The following is a 22834-nucleotide window of genomic DNA, read 5'->3' on the forward strand; positions in this document are numbered from 1 at the left end:
TTCACTCTAAGGGCTCATTCAGACGGCCGTATACTCTCCACAAAAATGCAGATCCGTTTTTTTTTTGCGGAATAGATGCTGTCCCATTCACTTGTATGGGGCTTTTTTCTTCCATTGCACGGCTCAGCAAAAAAATAAAACATGTCCTACACTTGTCAGTGAAAATCAGGACATGGCCCTATTGAAGTCTATGGATCAGCAAAAAAAAAACGGAATGCAATCCGTTTTTTTGCGGCCAGTGATTAGTACCTACCAAAAGTGGTTGGGGGAAAAGAAAAAACTAAAAGAAAGTTGGTGACCACATCATGGGATGAAGATCCATCAGGCTCTGATGTGAAGCTCCTCTCTGGAGCCCCCAGCCCTTCTCAGTCACGTCCCAATCACTGAGGCGTCTCCCGCTGGACTATCATGGCATCACATAAGACGAATTCTGGCATTTGCTCATGTTCTCGTTCCTTCAATAAGACTTATTATATCGGTGCCGTATCCAAGGACGACCAAACAACGAGACATAAGAATTCCATAGGGCCATCGCAAAAAGTCGCCAAGAAATTTGCAAAACATTTTTTGCTTTTAATAAATTTGCCATCTGCTGAACAGTCGCCGTCTGGAATGCCGGTAATAAGCTTTATCCTAAGGACGTGCGTTCGTCCCGCAGATGTTTATGTTGCATAAGAAACGTCACATGAATATTAATTGCTGCATATTTTCAGGCTTGTTTAAGAAAAGTCGAAGTCTGCGGCCCAACGCACGTGTGAACATGGAAGACCTCCAGCTAAACAGCTAATTCCAATTACCAGAGCAGAGCCTGGAGGCGACGACGCTAGAGGGATGTGGTCCAGAACATAGCAACAGCTGCCCTCTGCCAACCAAAGAGCGGGACTAGGCGGGGCAGACATAGTGCCATGCTGTGCGACGCTATCAAAAGACATGACCACTGTAGAACCTGCCCGTGCTGAGAGCCGTGGTCCAGCCTTAGGCCTCTTGCACACGAACGTGTGCGCACCGTGGCCGTGCTGCGGCTCGCAATGCACGAACACCCACCGTGGGGCAGCCACGGCGGATCGCGGACTCGTTCACTTCAATGGGTTTGCGATTCGCCCGTTCCGCAAAAAGATAGGGCATGTTCAATCTTTTTGCGGAATGGAAGTACGGGACAAAACCCCACAGAAGCACTCCGTAGGGTTCCGTTCCGCACCCTTCCGCATCTCCGGATCCATTGAAGTGAATGGGTCCGCATCTGTGAATACACGGAACGGTGCCTGTGTACTGCGGATCCACAATACGGACCGCACACGTTCGTGTGCAATAAGCCTTATGTGAAGACCTCTCCTGCCTGAACCGTTGACTTCCATTCACCAGGAATACATTTTATTATGGACAGTCATTTCCGTATGTACAAAGCAAACCAGTAAAGAAAACATATAAAACACAAGACGCAGACCCCGAGACGTCTTAAAGGGAAACCCCGGAGAGCTGCAGGCCAGCGACGAGCCCCTAGACGGCGGTGCCTCTCTCCAGGTTCTGTTTGATCTCGGCCGTGTACTTCCCATAAAACCTCTCCGCTTTCTTGTTGAACTTCGCGTTCCTCTCATTGATGTAATCGATATCAGCGTCGTCGTTGTACGCCCGGCGGCGACTGTATTTCTCGCGCTTCTCAATCCTGCGACACAGAAAAAAAAATTTTCTTTTAAAAAAGCACCCCTTACCACTGTATGCTAAAAGAAACCCATTATGTGTCACTACCAGGATCTTACAGAAGACGGGCTGATCAGAGGGTGCAATGGGAGCTGTAAAATTCTATATGCAGTGAGCTCCCCCTAGTGGTGACTGCAGTCGGGCATAAAAAAAAAGAAACCACAGTTTTTTTATTTATATATGGTATGGGGTTAACAAATCTGTATTCATTCTTTGCAGTAATGGGGATTTGTGATGCCTTGACTGCAGACAATACAATCAGGCACCCACACCTGGGTTTGCCTGGGATCTAGGTCTATCTGATCATTAAGGATTCCCCTGATCACCAGGGTGTATTCATTAGGATCCTCTCATCCTTTACTGAATAAAGTGTTTATTAATGTGCGGCATCTTACAATAAAAGGTGGTGGAGAGAACATCTCCTAAGCATTTACACTGGCATCGGCCCCTATAGGTACAGCAAATGTGAGAATATGCGGCAGCGAGGTATAAAGTGCTTACTGTTTCTCCAGGTCGGTGACCATTCTGTCAATGCCATCCTTGGATGGGACATGTGTTCCATGGTAGAGTGTGTCAGATGTCGGGTAGAAGCTTTCACCGCTAGAATAAATGAGCAAAGAGCACAGTGTGTTATATACAGAATACAATGTACAGCCAGCAGAATAGTGAGTGCAGCTCTGGAGTATAATACAGGATGTAACTCAGGATAAGTAATGTATGTACACAGTGACTGCACCAGCAGAATAGGGAGTGCAGCTCTGGAGTATAATACAGGATGTAACTCAGGATCAGTACAGGATAAGTAATGTAATGTATGTACACAGTGACTCCACCAGCAGAATAGTGAGTGCAGCTCTGGAGTATAATACAGGATGTAACTCAGGATCAGTACAGGATAAGTAATGTATGTACTCAGTGACTGCACCAGCAGAATAGTGAGTGCAGCTCTGGAGTATAATACAGGATGTAACTCAGGATCAGTACAGGATAAGTAATGTATGTACACAGTGACTCCACCAGCAGAATAGTGAGTGCAGCTCTGGAGTATAATACAGGATGTAACTCAGGATCAGTACAGGATAAGTAATATATGTACACTAAGGTTGTTTTGATACCAAAATTTTGATTTGGTTTCGATACCATAAAAAAGTATTGCGATACTCAATAAGATTTGATACCACGCGAAAAAAATAAAAAAACCACCAAAAAAAGCCGCGTGCATTCCGCATTTTATGGAACGTCCGGCCCATAATAGAACAGTCAGATCCTATTTTGTGGAGAAACAAGGTGACTAAAAAAAAATTAAAATTTTTTTTTTTAAAAATACACTAAAATAGTATAAATCACCCCCTTTCCCAATTTTACATATAAAATATATACACAATAAATAAAAAAATATTACATATCGCCATGTCTGAAAAGTCCAAAATATAAAAATCTCTCTTATACGGTGAACGCTGTAAAAGAAAAGAGAAACTGCACGATTCGCCATTTTTTTTAATTCAGACGTGGCGATATGTAATATTTTTTTTATTTATACTATTTTGGTGTATTATTTTTATTTTTTTTAACAGTTTATTTAAGAACCATTTCCACCCCCTTAGGGACCAGAACCTGGGACCTTTTCATCCCTTGTCCTATTCACCCTGATAAAGCTCTATTAGGGTGAATAGGACCTCACACTCTCCCTGCTGCCCTGTGCATAGTACACACAGCAGCAGGGAGATTACCATGGCAGCCAGGGCTTCAGTAGCGTCCTGGCTGCCATGGTAACCGACCGGAGCCCCAGGATTACACTGCTGGGGCTCCAATCAGAAGCTGCCACCGCACCACCAATGAGAGGAGGTGAGGGGACCCTGTGGTCACTGCCACCAACGATTTTAATACTGTGGAAGGGGGCGGGGCACACTGCGCCATCAATGTTTTTAATACTGGTGGGGCGGGGTGCACTGCGCCACCAATGATAATTAACCTTTAATACAGATACAGGAGGCGGGTGCCGGCGGCAGAAACACATAGCCGGCACCCGACCTCTAACTGCCGCTGATCGCAGCTCTGTCAGAGGCCTGTGCCGGCTATGTGTGTTTCTGCCGCCGACACCCGCCTCCTGTATCTGTATTAAAGGTTAATTATCATTGGTGGCGCAGTCCCTCCCCTCCTCCGCCCCTCTCTCTTCTTATCGGCAGCAGCAGCACAGGGGGGAGGGAGAGACTGCTTCCTTCTCCCCTGTGCTTCTGAGGGAACATGGAGCGCGCTGACAGCAGCGCGCTCCATGTTCTGTGATACTAGGCAATTCCGCTGTGCAGCCCTATAATGTATACTAGTGAGCACTTTCATAATAGAAGCGCTCACTAATATTCACTTTATAAGATGCACGGCCATTTTCCCCCTACTTTTGGGGGAAAAGAAGGGCGTCTTATAAAGCGAAAAATACGGATATATATATATTTTTTATACATACACATACAAAAAAATAATAATAATAAATAACGTTGACTGCGATACATGCCTCTGTGATGCACTTGAATACATTTTACCCAGTGAGGGGGACGCATCATTGGACTGAGAGAAGCAGGATAGCCGTTTTGCTCAATTGCCAACCATTTAGGCAGTTCTGCACCAGCCATTAGGAGGTGTTGGGAGCGGTGGTTACACCAGCGCACATACGGTAGTCACGGCGAATGGGCTCTGGCCGTCCCAGACAGACATCAGTAGACAGGATCGTTTGATCCTCCAACAAGCAAAAGCAGCTCCCAGTTTTGTTGTCCACCATCCAGACACAGGAGGCTCCTTCATTACACCCCCTGTCTCTGCCTGGATCATTTCCAGATGCTTAGCAGAAGAAAATTTGGCGTCACGGTGACAAGTCCTGCCATTTACAGCCAAAAACTGTTCCCTTTGTTTGCAGTGACGTCGTGAACGAAACCTGGACGACTACACACTGGAACCATATTGTCTTTAGTGATGAATCCAAGTTCTGTTTGGGACCCCACGATGGTCGAGAGAGTATGGAGGCCTCGTGGCGAGCGCTTCAATCCTGCCTGGTGTGATCTGTATACCAAAGTCAGTCACCCCTAGTAGTGATACGAGGGACACAGCTCAACTATATGTGCAGGACGTCCTGCCACCACAAGTGGTCCTCTCATGGCAGAGTTTCCAACTGGCATCTCCTCTTGTGTCCAGGCCAGAGGGCGCATCTCCTCTTGTGTCCAGGCCAGAGGGCGCATCTCCTCTTGTGTCCAGGCCAGAGGGCGCATCTCCTCTTGTGTCCAGGCCAGAGGGCGCATCTCCTCTTGTGTCCAGGCCAGAGGGCGCATCTCCTCTTGTGTCCAGGCCAGAGGGCGCATCTCCTCTTGTGTCCAGGCCAGAGGGCGCATCTCCTCTTGTGTCCAGGCCAGAGGGCGCATCTCCTCTTGTGTCCAGGCCAGAGGGCGCATCTCCTCTTGTGTCCAGGCCAGAGGGCGCATCTCCTCTTGTGTCCAGGCCAGAGGGCGCATCTCCTCTTGTGTCCAGGCCAGAGGGCGCATCTCCTCTTGTGTCCAGGCCAGAGGGCGCATCTCCTCTTGTGTCCAGGCCAGAGGGCGCATCTCCTCTTGTGTCCAGGCCAGAGGGCGCATCTCCTCTTGTGTCCAGGCCAGAGGGCGCATCTCCTCTTGTGTCCAGGCCAGAGGGCGCATCTCCTCTTGTGTCCAGGCCAGAGGGCGCATCTCCTCTTGTGTCCAGGCCAGAGGGCGCATCTCCTCTTGTGTCCAGGCCAGAGGGCGCATCTCCTCTTGTGTCCAGGCCAGAGGGCGCATCTCCTCTTGTGTCCAGGCCAGAGGGCGCATCTCCTCTTGTGTCCAGGCCAGAGGGCGCATCTCCTCTTGTGTCCAGGCCAGAGGGCGCATCTCCTCTTGTGTCCAGGCCAGAGGTAGCCCAACACTGTCAGAGTCTCCTTTCAATTGTACCGGTTTCCCCAATAAACTTGGACGCATTGATTACAATGCTGTCTGCATGCGCAGGTCAGTTCTGTGGCCCCGCAAAAAAAAAAAAAAGATAGGACTCCTATTCCTGTTCGTTTTGATGACTCAGATACGACATTTGTAGTGAAGTGAAAAAGAAAACGGTAGCATGCACAGGGCTGGGATCAGTGTTTTGCAGATACACGATTTGCGGACAGCAACACACTTACGGCAGTGTGCATGAGCCCTCATATTGTAATCACTTACATTGATGATCATTAATCACAGAAGAAAGCTTCATCCCAACAACTCCTTCTTGGTGCATTTTATTTTTTATAAGTTTGGATTTTCCACACGCAGTTCTGCCGCAGATAATCCCCAGCGTATCCACCTGGCACTTCTGTCTTAGGGGGTCATACTCTGAACCTGGGTGTGGAGGCCGTGGAGTCTATAGGACGTACTCTGTGACAGGTGTACATATGGGGGAGTCACTCACTGGCTGGCTCTATTCATGGGATGCAAAGGAGCCGCCTATGGGGTCTCCCCATTGGGGGGCACTCTCAGTCAGGTACTGTCTAAGGCATGGGATGTTCTTTAGCAGATACAGTCTGGGGTAGGTGCTGTATAGATGACTTACTGTTTGTCTCGCTCCTTCTCATACTCCTCCATGTCTGGTTTGATCTGTCTCGTCAGTCTCTGGTACTGTCGCAGTTGTGCAGCTGCATAATCTGCCAAGAACAAGTCATTGTACATGAACAGCTGGAAGACCCCCCCGTACAGAAGACAGCATTTCACAGGCCACATGTACAGACAACCTACACTCTGGGCTCGGAGTTCCCCATAATTAAAGGCCATAACCCACATATTGCATGATGCCTTTGACACTATGGCTCTGATGATCCTGGGTCACCTAAGTGCCAGGAATAAAATATTCTGCCCCCCCCAAACCAGCCTTTACTGGTCGTATAGTGACAGTCTTCGGCAACCTACCTGAGAATCCTATATCTGGGTTCTTTTTCTTCTTCTTCCTCTCCCACCTGTCGGCCTCGTCTGCACTGATCTCCAGTAGTTTCGCTCTCTTGTAATCCACCCCATTAGCGGCACATTCCTAGGTCGGAGCAGCAAGACAAAGGTGAGGAGCAGATTCTCATGGCACCATCTCTATGGTCCAGGATCTCTCTGGATTCACGGATGTACGTTACGAGCCCACACTTACCTTCTTTCGTTCCTCCTCCTTTAGCTCCCACTCCAGTCGAGCTTTCCGAGCCTCCCAGTTAGTGGGTAACTTCTGCCTCTTGTCCTCCTCCACCACTTCCTGGTGATTCAGTTTTCGCGCTTCATTCTGTAAAATGAACAAAGTCTTTTTTATTTATTTCCAGCATCTGTTTTTTAAATCTTAGGAACAACCTTCCGGATATCACAATACCCGGCATAGCCAGATATGGATCCAACGGTGTATGGCCCTATTGACTACAATGGGATCCGGCTGAACAAAAACCAGGGCGGTAGTCAATGGGGTCCGCCTGTGAATGGCGGTATCCAGCTACGCCTGATACGGTCAAATGCGGCAGGCGGCCCCATTGCTGGTAAAAATGCAGATGTGAAAGTAGCCTTACCCACCACTTGTGCAACATCGCTCAGAAATGGTTAATGAAATCAATAGATTTGTTTCCCAGTCTGACAATTCAACATAGAACGTTTAAAGGGGATGTCCGCAGCTTCTATATGCACGGCCTGTCCTAAGCTGTTCGCCGGGGGGTCCAACACCTGGCATCTCCGCCAATCAGCTGTTCTGCGGTAGCTCCGGCAGCAGAAGTATACGGCTCCGCCTGCTGTGTACTGGACAGAACTGGTTACTATTCGCTTCAATGGGAGCAGCGCTGCAGTAACCAGAATGGTCCACTACACAATGGAGCAGCCGAAAAACAGCTGACCTACGGGGGCGAAGGATGGAGCGGCAGACATGCATGTGTGTCTGCCCCCCCTCTATGGGGGTTGTCCCAGTATCTGACCAGTCTGACCACACCAGAGTTCCCCACTGATGACAAAAATGAGGTTTGGAGCCGCTGAAGTGATGGGTGTGACGGTCACACATACATGGGGCTGCAGATAGAAGCGGAGTACAGTGAACGGAGGAGCGGCAGCGCGCATGCTTGACCAGCACTCCGTTCAGTCCAGGGCCTCATCTTTGCGATGGTCAGGGGTCCCAGCAGCTGGACCCCCACCGATCAGATACTTAACCCATATTCTGTGGATACAGGGGGCTTAAAAGGGATAAACAGATTATCAGAGATTTGTGCTGCCGATGTGTGTAATACTTTGTGTAGCCCCCCTGCCATCAGTCCGGAGTAATCTGACACACACTGGGGGCTATGGCCCAGCTGCCTGACAACTTCATGTAATGCGCTGGCGACTAGATTGTCAGACACACCTCAGGGGCTGGGCTCCGACTGTCCCTGTTCTGGGAGTGAGCAGTCCCCCCCCCCCCCCCCCCGTCACATTATACGTCACCCTAAGAACAGGACACATTTCTCACCCTTTTCAGGTGCAGTTCTCGGAATTTTCTTAAGCGCTCCACCCGCTTCTGCGCAGCCAGATCTTCCGCCGAAGTTGACGGCTCCTCGTCCTCTGAAGACACCTACGAATATTCAGAAGAGGTCAAGTTAAAGGGACAGAAAGCTCCCGGCTCTGCTCAATGTGCAGGCGACGAGGATCTACTGCTCCCTGTTATCTGCCATTCCAAGCTAGGGAGAGGCTGGCTGCAGTGTCTGATAGTGGGAGCACTGGGAGTCAGTGCAGAAAATCCCCCCCAGAGGATTGCCAAATAAACTGCGGTGAAGAACTACAAGTTCCAGCATAGAAAGGCTGAACCATGCTGAAAAACCGCAAGCCCCAGCACACAGTCTAAAAGACAGCGGCAAAGAACTACAAGCCCCAGCACAAAGACAGCAGTGGAGAACTATAAGTCCCAGCACAGACCAAAAAGACAGCGGTGAAGTACTACTACAAGGCCCAGCAGAACCTGAAAGCCAGCAGTGAAGAACTACAAGGCCCAGCAGGGACTGAAAGCCAGCGGTAAAGAACTACTAGAAGGCCCAGCAGGGACTGAAAGACAGCGGTGAAGAACTACAAGGCCCAGCATGGACTGAAAGACAGCGGTGAAGAACTACAAGGCCCAGCAGAGCCTGAAAGACAGCAGTGAAGAACTAGAAGGCCCAGCAGAGCCTGAAAGACAGCAGTGAAGAACTACAAGGCCCAGCAGAGCCTGAAAGACAGCGGTGAAGAACTACAAGGCCCAGCAGAGCCTGAAAGACAGCGGTGAAGAAATACAAGGCCCAGTATAACATAACAGCCCACACTGAACAACTACAACTCCAGGCATACCAAACACATCAGAATGAGGAGCTGCTGAGAGTTGTAGTCCGCTATCACCCCAGAATTCTCACTGACTACAACACCTGCCCTCCGCTGTGCCCAGGGGCCGGGGACCTTTCACCCGCTCACCTGCTCCCTCTCTTCCACTTCTTTCCCCTCGGTCGCCATCTTGATTCTAAATCCCCAAAAAACTTCCGCCCGCACTACGTTAAGCAGACGTGAGGGCGTTACGTGCGTGTGACGTACTTCCGGCGCGTCCTATCACCAGGCAACACTGGTGTCTCCTAGCAACGGGAGACGCGAACATGGCGACCACGGTGAGTGCAATGTATGAGATGAGGGGAGTGGGACTTGTAATAATAGTAATAGTGTCATACTGGTAATTACCGCCATGTTAATAACGGACAGGACGCCGATATTACACAAACACCGCGGCTTCCTTCCAGCGACAGCGCCACCCCTGACCATGGGCTGTGCCTGGTATTGCAGTGCAGCTCCACTGAAGTAAATGGGACTGAGACAATACCACATGCCACCAGGGGACTGGCGTGGCGCTATTACTGAAGGGAAGCAGACGTGTTTTTCTGATTCTCCAAGACTTGATTTTCCGCTTGTTATTTCTGTGGTTATGATTATTAATTCTATCCATCCGCGGTATCGACTTATTATCAGTGAGGTAACGCCGCTGTCAGCGCAGGGCGATAACGGCACATCATGTACATGTCTATACAGATCATAGAGGAGCAGATCCAGAAGTGCGGCTACAGGAGCGACGGCGACGTGTGCGAGCTCTACCTGGGCAGAAGGTAAGTACCACAGCCGGTATGTGTACGTCACCGTGTACCTTCTATCGATTATCTATCTCATTGGACCTACATTGGCAACTTGTAATAACACGCGGTTCAGTCCCATTATTCTGACTTCCTACTCTAGAGGTTGGCAGCAAGTAGTTCATGAAGGAGTCCTGTGTGGTGAGCTGGCTCGGTGGGTATATAAGGTGTGGTGAGCTGGCTCGGTGGGTATATAAGGTGTGGTGAGCTGGCTCGGTGGGTATATAAGGTGTGGGGAGATGGCTCAGTGGGTATATAAGGTGTGGTGAGCTGGCTCAGTGGGTATATAAGGTGTGGGGAGATGGCTCGGTGGGTATATAAGGTGTGGTGAGTTGGCTCGGTGGGTATATAAGGTGTGGTGAGCTGGCTCAGTGGGTATATAAGGTGTGGGGAGCTGGCTAGGTAGGTATATAAGGTGTGGGGAGCTGGCTCAGTGGGTATATAAGGTGTGGTGAGTTGGCTCGGTGGGTATATAAGGTGTGGGGAGCTGGCTCGGTGGGTATATAAGGTGTGGGGAGCTGGCTCGGTGGGTATATAAGGTGTGGGGAGCTGGCTCGTCGGTATATAAGGTGTGGTGAGCTGTCTCAGTGGGTATATAAGGTGTGGTTAGTTGGCTCGGTGGGTATATAAGGTGTGGTGAGCTGGCTCGGTGGGTATATAAGGTGCGGTGAGCTGGCTCAGTGGGTATATAAGGTGTGGTGAGTTGGCTCCGTGGGTATATAAGGTGTGGGGAGCTGGCTCAGTGGGTATATAAGGTGTGGTGAGCTGGCTCGGTGGGTATATAAGGTGTGGGGAGCTGGCTCGGTGGGTATATAAGGTGTGGGGAGCTGGCTCGGTGGGTATATAAGGTGTGGGGAGCTGGCTCGGTGGGTATATAAGGTGTGGGGAGCTGGCTCGGTGGGTATATAAGGTGTGGGGAGCTGGCTCGGTGGGTATATAAGGTGTGGGGAGCTGGCTCGGTGGGTATATAAGGTGTGGTGAGCTGGCTCGGTGGGTATATAAGGTGTGGTGAGCTGGCTCAGTGGGTATGTAAAGTGTGGGGAGCTGGCTCGGTGGGTATATAAGGTGTGGAGAGCTGACTCGGTGGATATATAAGGTGTGGTGAGTTGGCTCGGTGGGTATATAAGGTGTGGGGAGCTGGCTCAGTGGGTATATAAGGTGTGGTGAGTTGGCTCGGTGGGTATATAAGGTGTGGTGAGCTGGCTCAGTGGGTATATAAGGTGTGGGGAGCTGGCTCGGTGGGTATATAATGTGTGGTGAGTTGGCTCAGTAGGTATATAAGGTGTGGGGAGCTGGCTCAGTGGGTATATAAGGTGTGGTGAGCTGGCTCGGTGGGTATATAAGGTGTGGGGAGCTGGCTAGGTAGGTATATAAGGTGTGGGGAGCTGGCTCAGTGGGTATATAAGGTGTGGTGAGCTGGCTCGGTGGGTATATAAGGTGTGGGGAGCTGGCTCAGTGGGTATATAAGGTGTGGGGAGCTGGCTCGGTGGGTATATAAGGTGTGGGGAGCTGGCTCGGTGGGTATATAAGGTGTGGGGAGCTGGCTCGGTGGGTATATAAGGTGTGGGGAGCTGGCTCGGTGGGTATATAAGGTGTGGGGAGCTGGCTCGGTGGGTATATAAGGTGTGGTGAGCTGGCTCGGTGGGTATATAAGGTGTGGTGAGCTGGCTCAGTGGGTATGTAAAGTGTGGGGAGCTGGCTCGGTGGGTATATAAGGTGTGGTGAGCTGGCTCGGTGGGTATATAAGGTGTGGGGAGCTGGCTCGGTGGGTATATAAGGTGTGGTGAGCTGGCTCGGTGGGTATATAAGGTGTGGTGAGTTGGCTCGGTGGGTATATAAAGTGTGGTGAGCTGGCTTAGTGGGTATGTAAAGTGTGGGGAGCTGGCTCGGTGGGTATATAAGGTGTGGAGAGCTGACTCGGTGGATATATAAGGTGTGGTGAGTTGGCTCGGTGGGTATATAAGGTGTGGGGAGCTGGCTCAGTGGGTATATAAGGTGTGGTGAGTTGGCTCGGTGGGTATATAAGGTGTGGTGAGCTGGCTCAGTGGGTATATAAGGTGTGGGGAGCTGGCTCAGTGGGTATATAAGGTGTGGTAAGCTGGCTCAGTGGGTATATAAGGTGTTGGGGGCTGGCTCGGTGGGTATATAAGGTGTGCTGAGCTGGCTCGGTGGGTATATAAGGTGTTGAGAGCTGGCTCCATGGGTATATAAGGTGTGATAGGCTGTCTGCACACATATTCCTTGTCTTCGGGCCCCAGGTGGCGGTATTTCTGAACCTGTGCAGTGTGAACTGTTCTCTGCTGCTGTGGTGAAGGTGTTTGGTGAGCGGACACGTGGCAGCATTGTGAAGAAGAGAGGTGGAAGCTGCAGAGCACCGTGTGCCACTGATGTGAGAGGAGAACATTGGATATGAAGGTGAGCGAGGGCGGAGGACGCACTACAGTGGAGCAGCTCACCCCAAAATGACCCAGGGGCGACCAGACGTGTTCAACACATCCATGGTTCAGCCATAAATGTGTGTACCAGCACCCTAAGGGCAAAAGTATGTGAACCCCCATCATAATTATTGAGTTCAGGTATTTTAGGTGCACCCATTGCATACCTCCCAACTTTGTAAACGAACAAAGACACATTGTGCCCCCCAGTAATATGCCCACATTGTGCCCCCAGTAATATGCCCACATTGTGCCCCCAGTAATATGCCCACATTGTGCCCCCAGTTATATGCCCACATTGTGCCCCCAGTAATATGCCCACATTGTGCCCCCAGTAATATGCCCACATTGTGCCCCCAGTAATATGCCCACATTGTGCCCCCCAGTAATATGCCCACATTGTGCCCCCAGTAATATGCCCACATTGTGCCCCCAGTAATATGCCCACATTGTGCCCCCAGTAATATGCCCACATTGTGCCCCCAGTTATATGCCCACATTGTGCCCCCAGTTATATGCCCACATTGTGCCCCCCAGTAATATGCCCACATTGTGCCCCCAGTAATATGCCCACATTGTGCCCCCAGTAATATGCCCACATTGTGCCCCCAGTAATATGCCCACATTGTGCCCCCCAGTTATATGCCCCTATTGTGCCCCCAGTAATATGCCCACATTGTGCCCCCAGTAATATGCCCACATTGTGCCCCCAGTAATATGCCCACATTGTGCCCCTCAGTTATATGCCCACATTGTGCCCCCAGTAATATGCCCACATTGTGCCCCCAGTTATATGCCCACATTGTGCCCCCAGTTATATGCCCACATTGTGCCCCCAGTAATATGCCCACATTGTGCCCCCAGTAATATGCCCACATTGTGCCCCCAGTAATATGCCCACATTGTGCCCCCAGTAATATGCCCACATTGTGCCCCCCAGTTATATGCCCCTATTGTGCCCCCAGTAATATGCCCACATTGTGCCCCCAGTAATATGCCCACATTGTGCCCCCAGTAATATGCCCACATTGTGCCCCCAGTAATATGCCCACATTGTGCCCCTCAGTTATATGCCCACATTGTGCCCCCAGTAATATGCCCACATTGTGCCCCCAGTTATATGCCCACATTGTGCCCCCAGTTATATGCCCACATTGTGCCCCCAGTAATATGCCCACATTGTGCCCCCAGTAATATGCCCACATTGTGCCCCTCACAGAATGCTTCCTAGCAGCAGCAGCAGGACATCGGCTGCCCTGGTCTGTGGAGGAGGCGGAGCTGAGGCTGACTGCTGGACGGCCCCGCCCCCGCACAGACCAGAGGTGTGGAGAGCCAGCAGGAATGATGGAGCAGGAATGATGCCGGCTCTCTGCTTCCTATGGACGCAGAGACAGCAGCCGGAAAGTGGGACATACCTCCCCCACAGCGGGACAGCCGCTGGATCCGGGATGCCGCTGCAAACAGGAGCATCAGATCCAACACATGTCCATGTCATTTCCATCCATGGTAGTGCAGCTGGTACTGAAGAGCTCTGTGCCTGTTGCTGACAACCCTGATCCGCTGGATCTGCCCGGTCACCTGTCGGCTCTCAGAGTCCGGTGTGTAGGAGGAACTACAGTTGGGCCATGAAGTGCTGTGGACACACATTTACAGAACGGGGTTGTGCTGAAGCGCGTGGAGTCCCAGCAGCCTCTAAAAGTGACATGAGCCTCAGGAGCATCATGAAATAGGTCTCCATGGTGGTGGAGCAGCTGCACTCAAGTCTAAGGCCAGCATGCACAATGCCAGGCGGTGGTGTAAAGCACGCATGAACTGGAGCAGTGGAAACGTTCTCTGAAGTAATGAATCTCCTCTCACTGAGCTGTCTGATGGAGGAATCTGGGTTTGGTGGAGGCCCGGAGAGCGCTACCTACCAGAATCTATAGTGCCCGCCGTGGGGGAGTTTCTTGGGGTTTGACCCCTTATTTCCAGTGAAGGGTAATGTTAATTCTGCAGTATATACAGACATTGGACACGTTGTCCTCTCCACCTTTGTGGTAGCAGTCTGGTGGTTCCTGCTAAATATGTCTGCACCCCAGGCTCAAAGCAAGCGCCACACGGGCAAGGGGGGAGGGGTGTTTAATGTGGAGGAACATGAGCTTGGACCTTACCATTGGGATGAATTAGAGGGAGGGTTGTAAGGCAGATCTTCTCCCCAACATCAGCGCCTGACCTCACAAACACAGCATACATTTCCAAAATCTTCTAGGAAGTCTTCTAAGAAGACTGGAGCCCATTACACCTTCAAGAGGGCCCAGCTCCGTATGAACGCCCCTGGCTTTGGAATGAGATTTCCAATGTAACGCCCCAGAGTGGCATTACCACCTTTTGTGCCCCTCTATTATCTCCTACGGTTGGTCTAATGTCATCTTGTGTATTTATTCCAAGCCCTACAAATGTGCATATCCTTTTTTCTGTAATGTAATGTTAAAGTGTAATGTACCTGGTCCACCAGCAGATGGCGGCAATCTTGGCAGAGCTAGTTTTTCCATTCTAGCCCTCTCTAGAGAGGGAGGAGTTTCTAGTTAGTGAGGAGTTGAGAGTAGCCTCTGGATGGGGAAGGCAGCAGGCCCTGGTCCCTCCTGGACGAGCCCTGCAGAAGTCAGTCTAGCTTACCCCCTGCAAGGGGAAGGGCGTGCAGCAGGCCCTCGTCCCTGTTGGACAGGGCCTTGCCAAGGCCAGTGGAGCACCATCAGCTCTGATGGAACGGTAGATGCTAGAGTGGAGTTGTTAGAACGAGGTCTGTGACGTCACTGGTCACATGCTCCTTCATGGTCACATGGTCAAGTGTGGGAAGTGCTTATAAACCCAGACTGCAGGAGCTTGTGAAGGAGGAGGAGCTGTGTGTGCCTGGATGTGCTGCAGAGCTAGAGTCCATAGGAGCGCATACATGAGGAGGCAGGTTACAGATCTGTGAAGGGAGGGGGCATGTGGTGTATTCTGGGGACATGGGGGGGGTTAATCTGTGAGGGGGCATGTGGTATATTCTGGGGACATGGGGGGGGTTAATCTGTGAGGGGGGCATGTGGTATATTCTGGGGACATGGGGGGGGTTAATCTGTGAGGGGGGCATGTGGTATATTCCGGGGACATGGGGGGGGGTTAATCTGTGAGGGGGGCATGTGGTATATTCTGGGGACATGGGGGGGGGGTTAATCTGTGAGGGGGGCATGTGGTGTATTCTGGGGCCATGAGGGTGCAGATCTATGGGGGGGGATGTGGTGTATTCTGGGGACGTGAGGGGGGCATGTGGTGTATTCTGGGGCCATGAGGGTGCATATCTGTGTGGGGGGGTCGTCATGCAGTGTATTCTGGTACCATGAGGGTGCAGATCTGTGGGGGGGGGGAGGGGGTCAATCTGTGAGGGGGGGGCATGTGGTATATTCCGGGGACATGGGGGGGGGGTTAATCTGTGAGTGGGGCATGTGGTGTATTCTAGGGACAGGGGGGGGGGTTAATCTGTGAGGGGGGCATGTGGTGTATTCTGGGGCCATGAGGGTGCAGATCTATGGGGGGGGGATGTGGTGTATTCTGGGGACGTGAGGGGGGCATGTGGTGTATTCTGGGGCCATGAGGGTGCATATCTGTGTGGGGGGGTCGTCATGCAGTGTATTCTGGTACCATGAGGGTGCAGATCTGTGGGGGGGGGAGGGGGTCAATCTGTGAGGGGGGGGCATGTGGTGTATTCTAGCGCCATGAGGGTGCAGATCTATGGGGGGGGGCATGTGGGTGTATTCTGGCGCCATGAGGGTGCAGATCTATGGGGGGGGGGGCATGTGGGTGTATTCTGGCGCCATGAGGGTGCAGATCTATGGGGGGGGGGGCATGTGGGTGTATTCTGGCGCCATGAGGGTGCAGATCTATGGGGGGGGGGGGCATGTGGGTGTATTCTGGCGCCATGAGGGTGCATATCTGTGTGTGGGGTCAATCTCCAAGGGGGGGGGGTCATGTAGTGTATTCTGGTACCTTGAGGGTGCAGATCTGTGGGGGGGGGGCATGTGGTGTATTCTGGGGTCATTAGGGTGAAGATTTATGGGGGGGGCATGTGGGTGTATTCTGGGGGCATGAGGGTGCAGATCTATGGGGGGGGGGGCATGTGGGTGTATTCTGGAGCCATGAGGGTGCAGATCTGTGTGGGGGGGGTCAATCTCCAAGGGGGGGGGGGTGTCATGTAGTGTATTCTGGTACCGTGGGGGGAGGGGGGTCAATCTGTGAGGGGGGGGGGGCATGTGGTGTATTCTGGTGCCATGAGGGTGCAGATCTATGGGGGGGCATGTGGTGTATTCTGGTGCCATGAGGGTGCAGATCTATGGGGGGGGCGGCATGTGGGTGTATTCTGGTGCCATGAGGGTGCAGATCTATGGGGGGCGGCATGTGGGTGTATTCTGGTGCCATGAGGGTGCAGATCTATGGGGGGAGGCATGTGGGTGTATTCTGGTGCCATGAGGGTGCAGATCTATGGGGGGGCGGCATGTGGGTGTATTCTGGTGCCATGAGGGTGCAGATCTATGGGGGGGCGGCATGTGGGTGTATTCTGGCACCATGAGGGTGCAGATCTATGGGGTGGGGGGGCATGTGGTGTATTCTGGGGACATGGGGGGGTTAATCTGTGAGGGGGGTGTATTCTGGGGACATGGCGGGTTAATCTGTGAGGGGGAATGTGGTGTATTATGGGGGGTTAATCTGTGAGGGGGCATGTGGTGTATTCTGGGGACATGGAGGGGTTAATCTGTGAGGGGGGTGTATTCTGGGGACATGGGGGGTTAATCTGTGAGGGGGCACGTGGTGTATTATGGGGGGGGTTAATCTGTGAGGGGGCATGTGGTGTATTCTGGGGACATGGAGGGGTTAATCTGTGAGGGGGGCATGTGGTGTATTCTGGGGCCCATGAGGGTGTAGGTCTGTGAGGGGGTTATGGGGTGGGTCAGTCTGGTAGGGGGGCATGTGGTGTAGTCTGTTACCATGAGGGTGCATATCTCTGTGTGTGGGGGGGGGGGGGGGGTCATGTAGTGTATTCTGGTACCATGAGGGTGCAGATCTATGGGGGGGCATGTGGTGTATTCTGGTACCATGAGGGTGCAGATCTATGGGGGGGCATGTGGTGTATTCTGGGGTCATTAGGGTGAAGATCTATGGGGGGGGTCAATCTGAGGGGGGGGCATGTGGTGTATTCTGGGGACATGAGGGTGCAGATCTGTGAGGGGGGGGCATGTGGTGTATTCTGGGGACATGAGGGTGCAGATCTGTGGGGGGGGGGCATGTGGTGTATTCTGGGGACATGAGGGTGCAGATCTGTGAGGGGTGGGGCATGTGGTGTATTCTGGGGACATGAGGGTGCAGATCTGTGAGGGGGGGCATGTGGTGTATTCTGGGGACATGAGGGTGCAGATCTGTGAGGGGGGGGGGCATGTGGTGTATTCTGGGGACATGAGGGTGCAGATCTGTGAGGGGGGGGCATGTGGGTGTATTCTGGGGGCATAAGGGTGCAGATCTATGGGGGGGCATGTGGGTGTATTCTGGAGCCATGAGGGTGCATATCTGTGTGTGGGGGGGGTCATGCAGTGTATTCTGGTACCATGAGGGTGCAGATCTGTGGGGGGGGGAGGGGGTCAATCTGTGAGGGGGGGGGGCATGTGGTGTATTCTGGGGACATGAGGGTGCAGATCTATGGGGGGGCATGTGGTGTTTTCTGGGGTCATTAGGGTGAAGATCTATGGGGGGGGCATGAGGGTGCAGATCTATGGGGGGGGGCATGAGGGTGCAGATCTATGGGGGGGCATGTGGGTGTATTCTGGCGCCATGAGGGTGCAGATCTATGGGGGGGGCATGTGGGTGTATTCTGGGGGCATAAGGGTGCAGATCTATGGGGGGCATGTGGGTGTATTCTGGCGACATGAGGGTGCAGATCTATGGGGGGGGGGGCATGTGGGTGTATTCTGGAGCCATGAGGGTGCAGATCTATGGGGGGGGGGGCATGTGGTGTATTCTGGGGCCATGAGGGTGCATATCTGTGGGGGGGGAGGGGGTCAATCTGTGAGGGGGGGGCATGTGGTGTATTCTGGGGACATGAGGGTGCAGATCTATGGGGGGGGCATGTGGTGTATTCTGGCGCCATGAGGGTGCAGATCTATGGGGGGGGGGGGCATGTGAGTTTATTCTGGGGGGCATGTGGGTGCAGATCTATGGGGGGGGCGGGCATGTGGGTGTATTCTGGCACCATGAGGGTGCAGATCTATGGGGTGGGGGGGCATGTGGTGTATTCTGGGGACATGGGGGGGGTTAATCTGTGAGGGGGGTGTATTCTGGGGACATGGCGGGTTAATCTGTGGGGGGCATGTGGTGTATTATGGGGGGGTTAATCTGTGAGGGGGCATGTGGTGTATTCTGGGGACATGGAGGGGTTAATCTGTGAGGGGGGTGTATTCTGGGGACATGGGGGGTTAATCTGTGAGGGGGCACGTGGTGTATTATGGGGGGGTTAATCTGTGAGGGGGCATGTGGTGTATTCTGGGGACATGGAGGGGTTAATCTGTGAGGGGGGCATGTGGTGTATTCTGGGGTCTGTGAGGGGGTTATGGGGTGGGTCAGTCTGGTAGGGGGGCATGTGGTGTAGTCTGTTACCATGAGGGTGCATATCTCTGTGTGGGGGGGGGGGGGGGGGGGGGGGGGGTCATGTGGTGTATTCTGGTACCATGAGGGTGCAGATCTATGGGGGGGCATGTGGTGTATTCTGGGGTCATTAGGGTGAAGATCTATGGGGGGGTCAATCTGTGAGGGGGGGGCATGTGGTGTATTCTGGGGACATGAGGGTGCAGATCTGTGAGGGGGGGGCATGTGGTGTATTCTGGGGACATGGGGGGGCAGATCTGTGAGGGGGGGCATGTGGTGTATTCTGGGGACATGAGGGTGCAGATCTGTGAGGGGGGGAGCATGTGGTGTATTCTGGGGACATGAGGGTGCAGATCTGTGAGGGGGGGGGCATGTGGTGTATTCTGGGGACATGAGGTTGCAGATCTGTGAGGGGAGGGGGGGCATGTGGTGTATTCTGGGGACATGAGGGTGCAGATCTGTGAGGGGGGGGGGAGCTTGTGGTGTATTCTGGGGACATGAGGGTGCAGATCTGTGAGGGGGCATGTGGTGTATTCTGGGGGGACATGAGGGTGCAGATCTGTGAGGGGGGGTGGGTGTGGTGTATTCTGGGGACATGAGGGTGAAGATTTACGGGGTGGGTATATGGGGAAGGTCAATCTGTGAGGGGGGGGGGTTGTGGTGTATTCTGGGAACATGAGGATGCGGATCTGTGGGAGGGGGGGCTTTATGGGATGTTTCGGAGAGGGGGCAGATAATAAGGGGGGGTTGTAAGCCTCTGTGTAAGGGGTCTGGTGTGATCTTGTAGCTGCTGTGTGGTAACATTGATGTGTATTCACCCCAATAGATTTTGTTCTTGAGAGCAGAATGGCAGAGCAGAGGGGTTGCCATCCAGCAGAGCCGGAGGAGACGAGCCCCCAGTGCCCCTCGCTGTACAGTCTGATAGCAGGCGGTATGCTGTATGCAGCACTACACACTATATAGAAGGGCTTGTTGTGTCACTGCTTGTATGTCTAGGTGGCAGTCAGTAAACAGAATCTGTCCTAAAGACACAGCAGGATTGTGTCAGAAGAGCTGAAGTCCCGTGTAGGGATGTAATCGATTATAACGACGAATCCAGTTATCGAATAATCGTCCGATTCGTTTGCTATGCGGGCGGTTTACTTTAAAGAGGACCTTTCACCGATTCTTACCCTATGAACTAACTATACAGATATGTAGAGCGGCGCCCGGGGATCTCACTGCACTTACTATTATCCCCGGGCGCTGCTCCGTTCTCCTGCTATGCCCTCCGGTATCTCCGCCTCACTAAGTTATAGTAGGCGGAGATACCAGTCCCTAAGTTATGGTAGGCGGAGTCTGCCCTAGCGCTGGCCAATCGCATCGCAGAGCTCACAGCCTGGGAGGTTATTTTCTCCCAGGCTGTGAGCTCTGCAATGCGATTGGCCAGCGTTAGGGCAGACTCCGCCTACCATAACTTGGGAAACGGAGATACGGAGGGCCATAGCAGGAGAACGGAGCGGCGCCCGGGGATAATAGTAAGTGCAGAGAGATCCCCGGGCGCCGCTCCACATGGCTGTATACTTGGTTCATAGGGTAAGAATCGGTGAAAGGTCCACTTTAAGTCACTGCATCTTTATTTTACCTTACAATGACGCTCCAGTAACGGGCAGAGCGGACGGCGGTGTAACGTCACTTACTCATGTGACGCGCCTGCTCCGCCTCCTTCATTCATAAAGTGGGCGGAGCAGGTGCGTCTTGTGAGTGACGTTACGCCGCCGTCAGCTCTGCCTGTTACTGGAGCGTCAATGTAAGGTAAAATAAAGATGCTGTGAGCAGCGGGGGCGGGGCTGTTATGGGGGGGGGGGGGAAATCGGTCTATGGCACTGCTATGGGGAGGGGGGGATGGGTCTATGGCACTGTTATGGGAGGGGGATCTGGGCACAGGACCCCCTCTCCATAACAGCGCCGCCCACAGGACCCCCTCTCCATAAGTGTCGTCCACAATTTGTTTTAATATGGCCTTTGAACATAATTTTTCAAGTAAAATCATATAAACCTCTCTGTTTTGTAATTTTGGTGTTTTTTTTTTTTTTCCCGATCGATTAAATTATCGACAACTAATCGTTTATTCAAATAATGGTTAGCTGCAGCCCTCGTCCTGTGTAAGCACCTTAGCTGGGATTCAAATTGGTGATGTCAGCTTAACGGCCATAGCAGTGTTTCTATGGCGGTGCGGGTGCGATCCAGTGTGCATTGGCACTTGTGTAATTCCCCTGGATTCCAGCTGGCATAATGGCGGTGCCCATGGGCCCATACACCACAGTGTCTAGACTCCGGCCTTACAGCAGACACAGGCTAGCCCTAGTTTGGAAGCAGTGTCCTAAACTGTGCTGTCCTAATCCAGCCTTGCTTCTCTACTTTAGGGCGCCCATACTCTAGGCTTAGGGCGCCTGGACCCCCACTAGGCCACACCCTGACCATGTTAGGCAATACTCCCTCCGATCCGCAGCCAATACAACCTAAACTTCATGTCACCTGCTGTGGCGAGATGGTGACTCTCCCTGCACAGGGGCTGCTGTATGAGAGGGGAGTGAGTCCATTCCGTTCAGACGGAGGACAGGGAGCCTAAAACTGGCACCTCTGGCCGCCCCTACTTTACCCGCTGAAGTAGCAAACAGCCTGAAAGTTTGCCCCCCTCTCTTACAGACCAGATAAGCGCACTGTGAATACAGCGACCTGAACTTGGCCTAAAACGACATCCCCTCATATTTCAGTCACTTCAGCTGTCTTGCGTATGGAGGCAGGGTTACCAGGAACAATAGGCAAAATAGCCAATTTATCTACTTAAAGTATCATTAACTTATTTTTTATTTGTTGTAGGTAAAACAAACTGATTCAAATTGGTGAAAGTGGCATAACTTGTCTCATATGCAAATCTGTATTTAATGTATAAAACTGTAAATGGTTCTGAAATGTAGGTAACAAACACTTCAACTGTTCTCACCTTTTTTTCTCTTTGGTGTTGGGGGGGGCTGAAAATAGACAACTAAATTTTATTATTGGTCTCTCAGAACATGTCATCAATTTACATTAAGGTGCAGTGTTCTCCGAATTACCAGACGCCTGCAGTTATATCTATGCACACACAGGACAAATGGTATTTATTGAAAGTTTTTAAATAAAGCATATATTTAATAAATCAAGTGTGTGTGTGTGTGAGTGTGTATATATATATATATATATATATATATATATAATATATAATCATACCACACAGGGGAGTGCAGAATTATTAGGCAAGTTGTATCTTTGAGGACTTAATTTTCTTCTTGAAACACCAACCATGTTCTGAATGAACCCCAAAAAACTCATTCTATCACAAGCTGAATATTTTTCGGAAGTCGTTTTTTAGTTTGAGCTACTTTTAGGGGGATATCTGTGTGTGCAGGTGACTATTACTGTCCATAATTATTAGGCAACTTAACAAAAGCAAATATATACCCTTTTCAATTATTTATTTTTACCAGTGAAACCAATATAACATCTCAACATTCACAAATATACCATTTCTGACATTCAAAAAACAAATCAGTGACCAATATAACAACCCTTTCTTTGCAAGGACACTCAAAAGCCTGCCATCCATGGATTCTGTCAGTGTTTTGATCTGTTCACCATCAACATTGCGTGTCAGCAGCAACCACAGCCTCCCAGACACTGTTCAGAGAGGTGTACTGTTTTCCCTCTTGTAAATCTCACATTGATGATGGACCACAGGTTCTCAATGGGGTTCAGATCAGGTGAACAAGGAGGCCATGTCATTAGATTTTTCTTCTTTTATACCCTTTCTTGCCAGCCCCGCTGTGGAGTACTTGGACGGTGTGATGGAGCATTGTCCTGCATGAAAATCATGTTTTTCTTGAAG

General features: G+C 51.6%; 2 protein-coding genes across 2 annotated transcripts in view; one reads left to right on the plus strand and one right to left on the minus strand.

Moving 5' to 3' along the window:
* Nucleotides 1-1260: 1260 nt before the first annotated feature.
* On the minus strand, nt 1261-9259 carry LOC121001965 (pre-mRNA-splicing factor syf2). The gene is made up of 7 exons (XM_040433250.1): nt 9144-9259; nt 8176-8277; nt 6856-6981; nt 6630-6747; nt 6277-6367; nt 2200-2298; nt 1261-1663 (listed from the first exon to the last, which is right to left on the minus strand). The coding sequence occupies exons 1-7, from the start codon at nt 9180-9182 to the stop codon at nt 1498-1500; spliced, it is 741 nt and encodes a 246-aa protein (XP_040289184.1). The 5' UTR covers nt 9183-9259; the 3' UTR covers nt 1261-1497.
* A 60-nt stretch (nt 9260-9319) lies between these two features.
* LRRC72 (leucine rich repeat containing 72) overlaps nt 9320-22834 on the plus strand; it is a 41826-nt gene continuing 28311 nt past the window's right edge. The window contains 2 exon segments of the mRNA XM_040434064.1: nt 9320-9331; nt 9747-9820. Coding sequence (XP_040289998.1) covers nt 9320-9331; nt 9747-9820 — 86 coding nt within the window.

The sequence above is a fragment of the Bufo bufo genome, chromosome 5, assembly GCF_905171765.1.
Source record: "Bufo bufo chromosome 5, aBufBuf1.1, whole genome shotgun sequence".
Classification (NCBI taxonomy): Eukaryota; Metazoa; Chordata; class Amphibia; order Anura; family Bufonidae; genus Bufo; species Bufo bufo.

Bases quoted from the DNA above. Each gene is read 5' to 3' on its own strand.
- LOC121001965 (XM_040433250.1), bottom strand. From the start codon at position 9,182: ATGGCGACCGAGGGGAAAGAAGTGGAAGAGAGGGAGCAG. The intron at 6,982-8,175 runs GTGAGAAATGTG...TTCATTTTACAG, and splicing joins GAGAACTGCACCTGAAAAGG to AATGAAGCGCGAAAACTGAA. The intron at 6,748-6,855 runs GTAAGTGTGGGC...GCTCCGACCTAG, and splicing joins AGGAGGAGGAACGAAAGAAG to GAATGTGCCGCTAATGGGGT.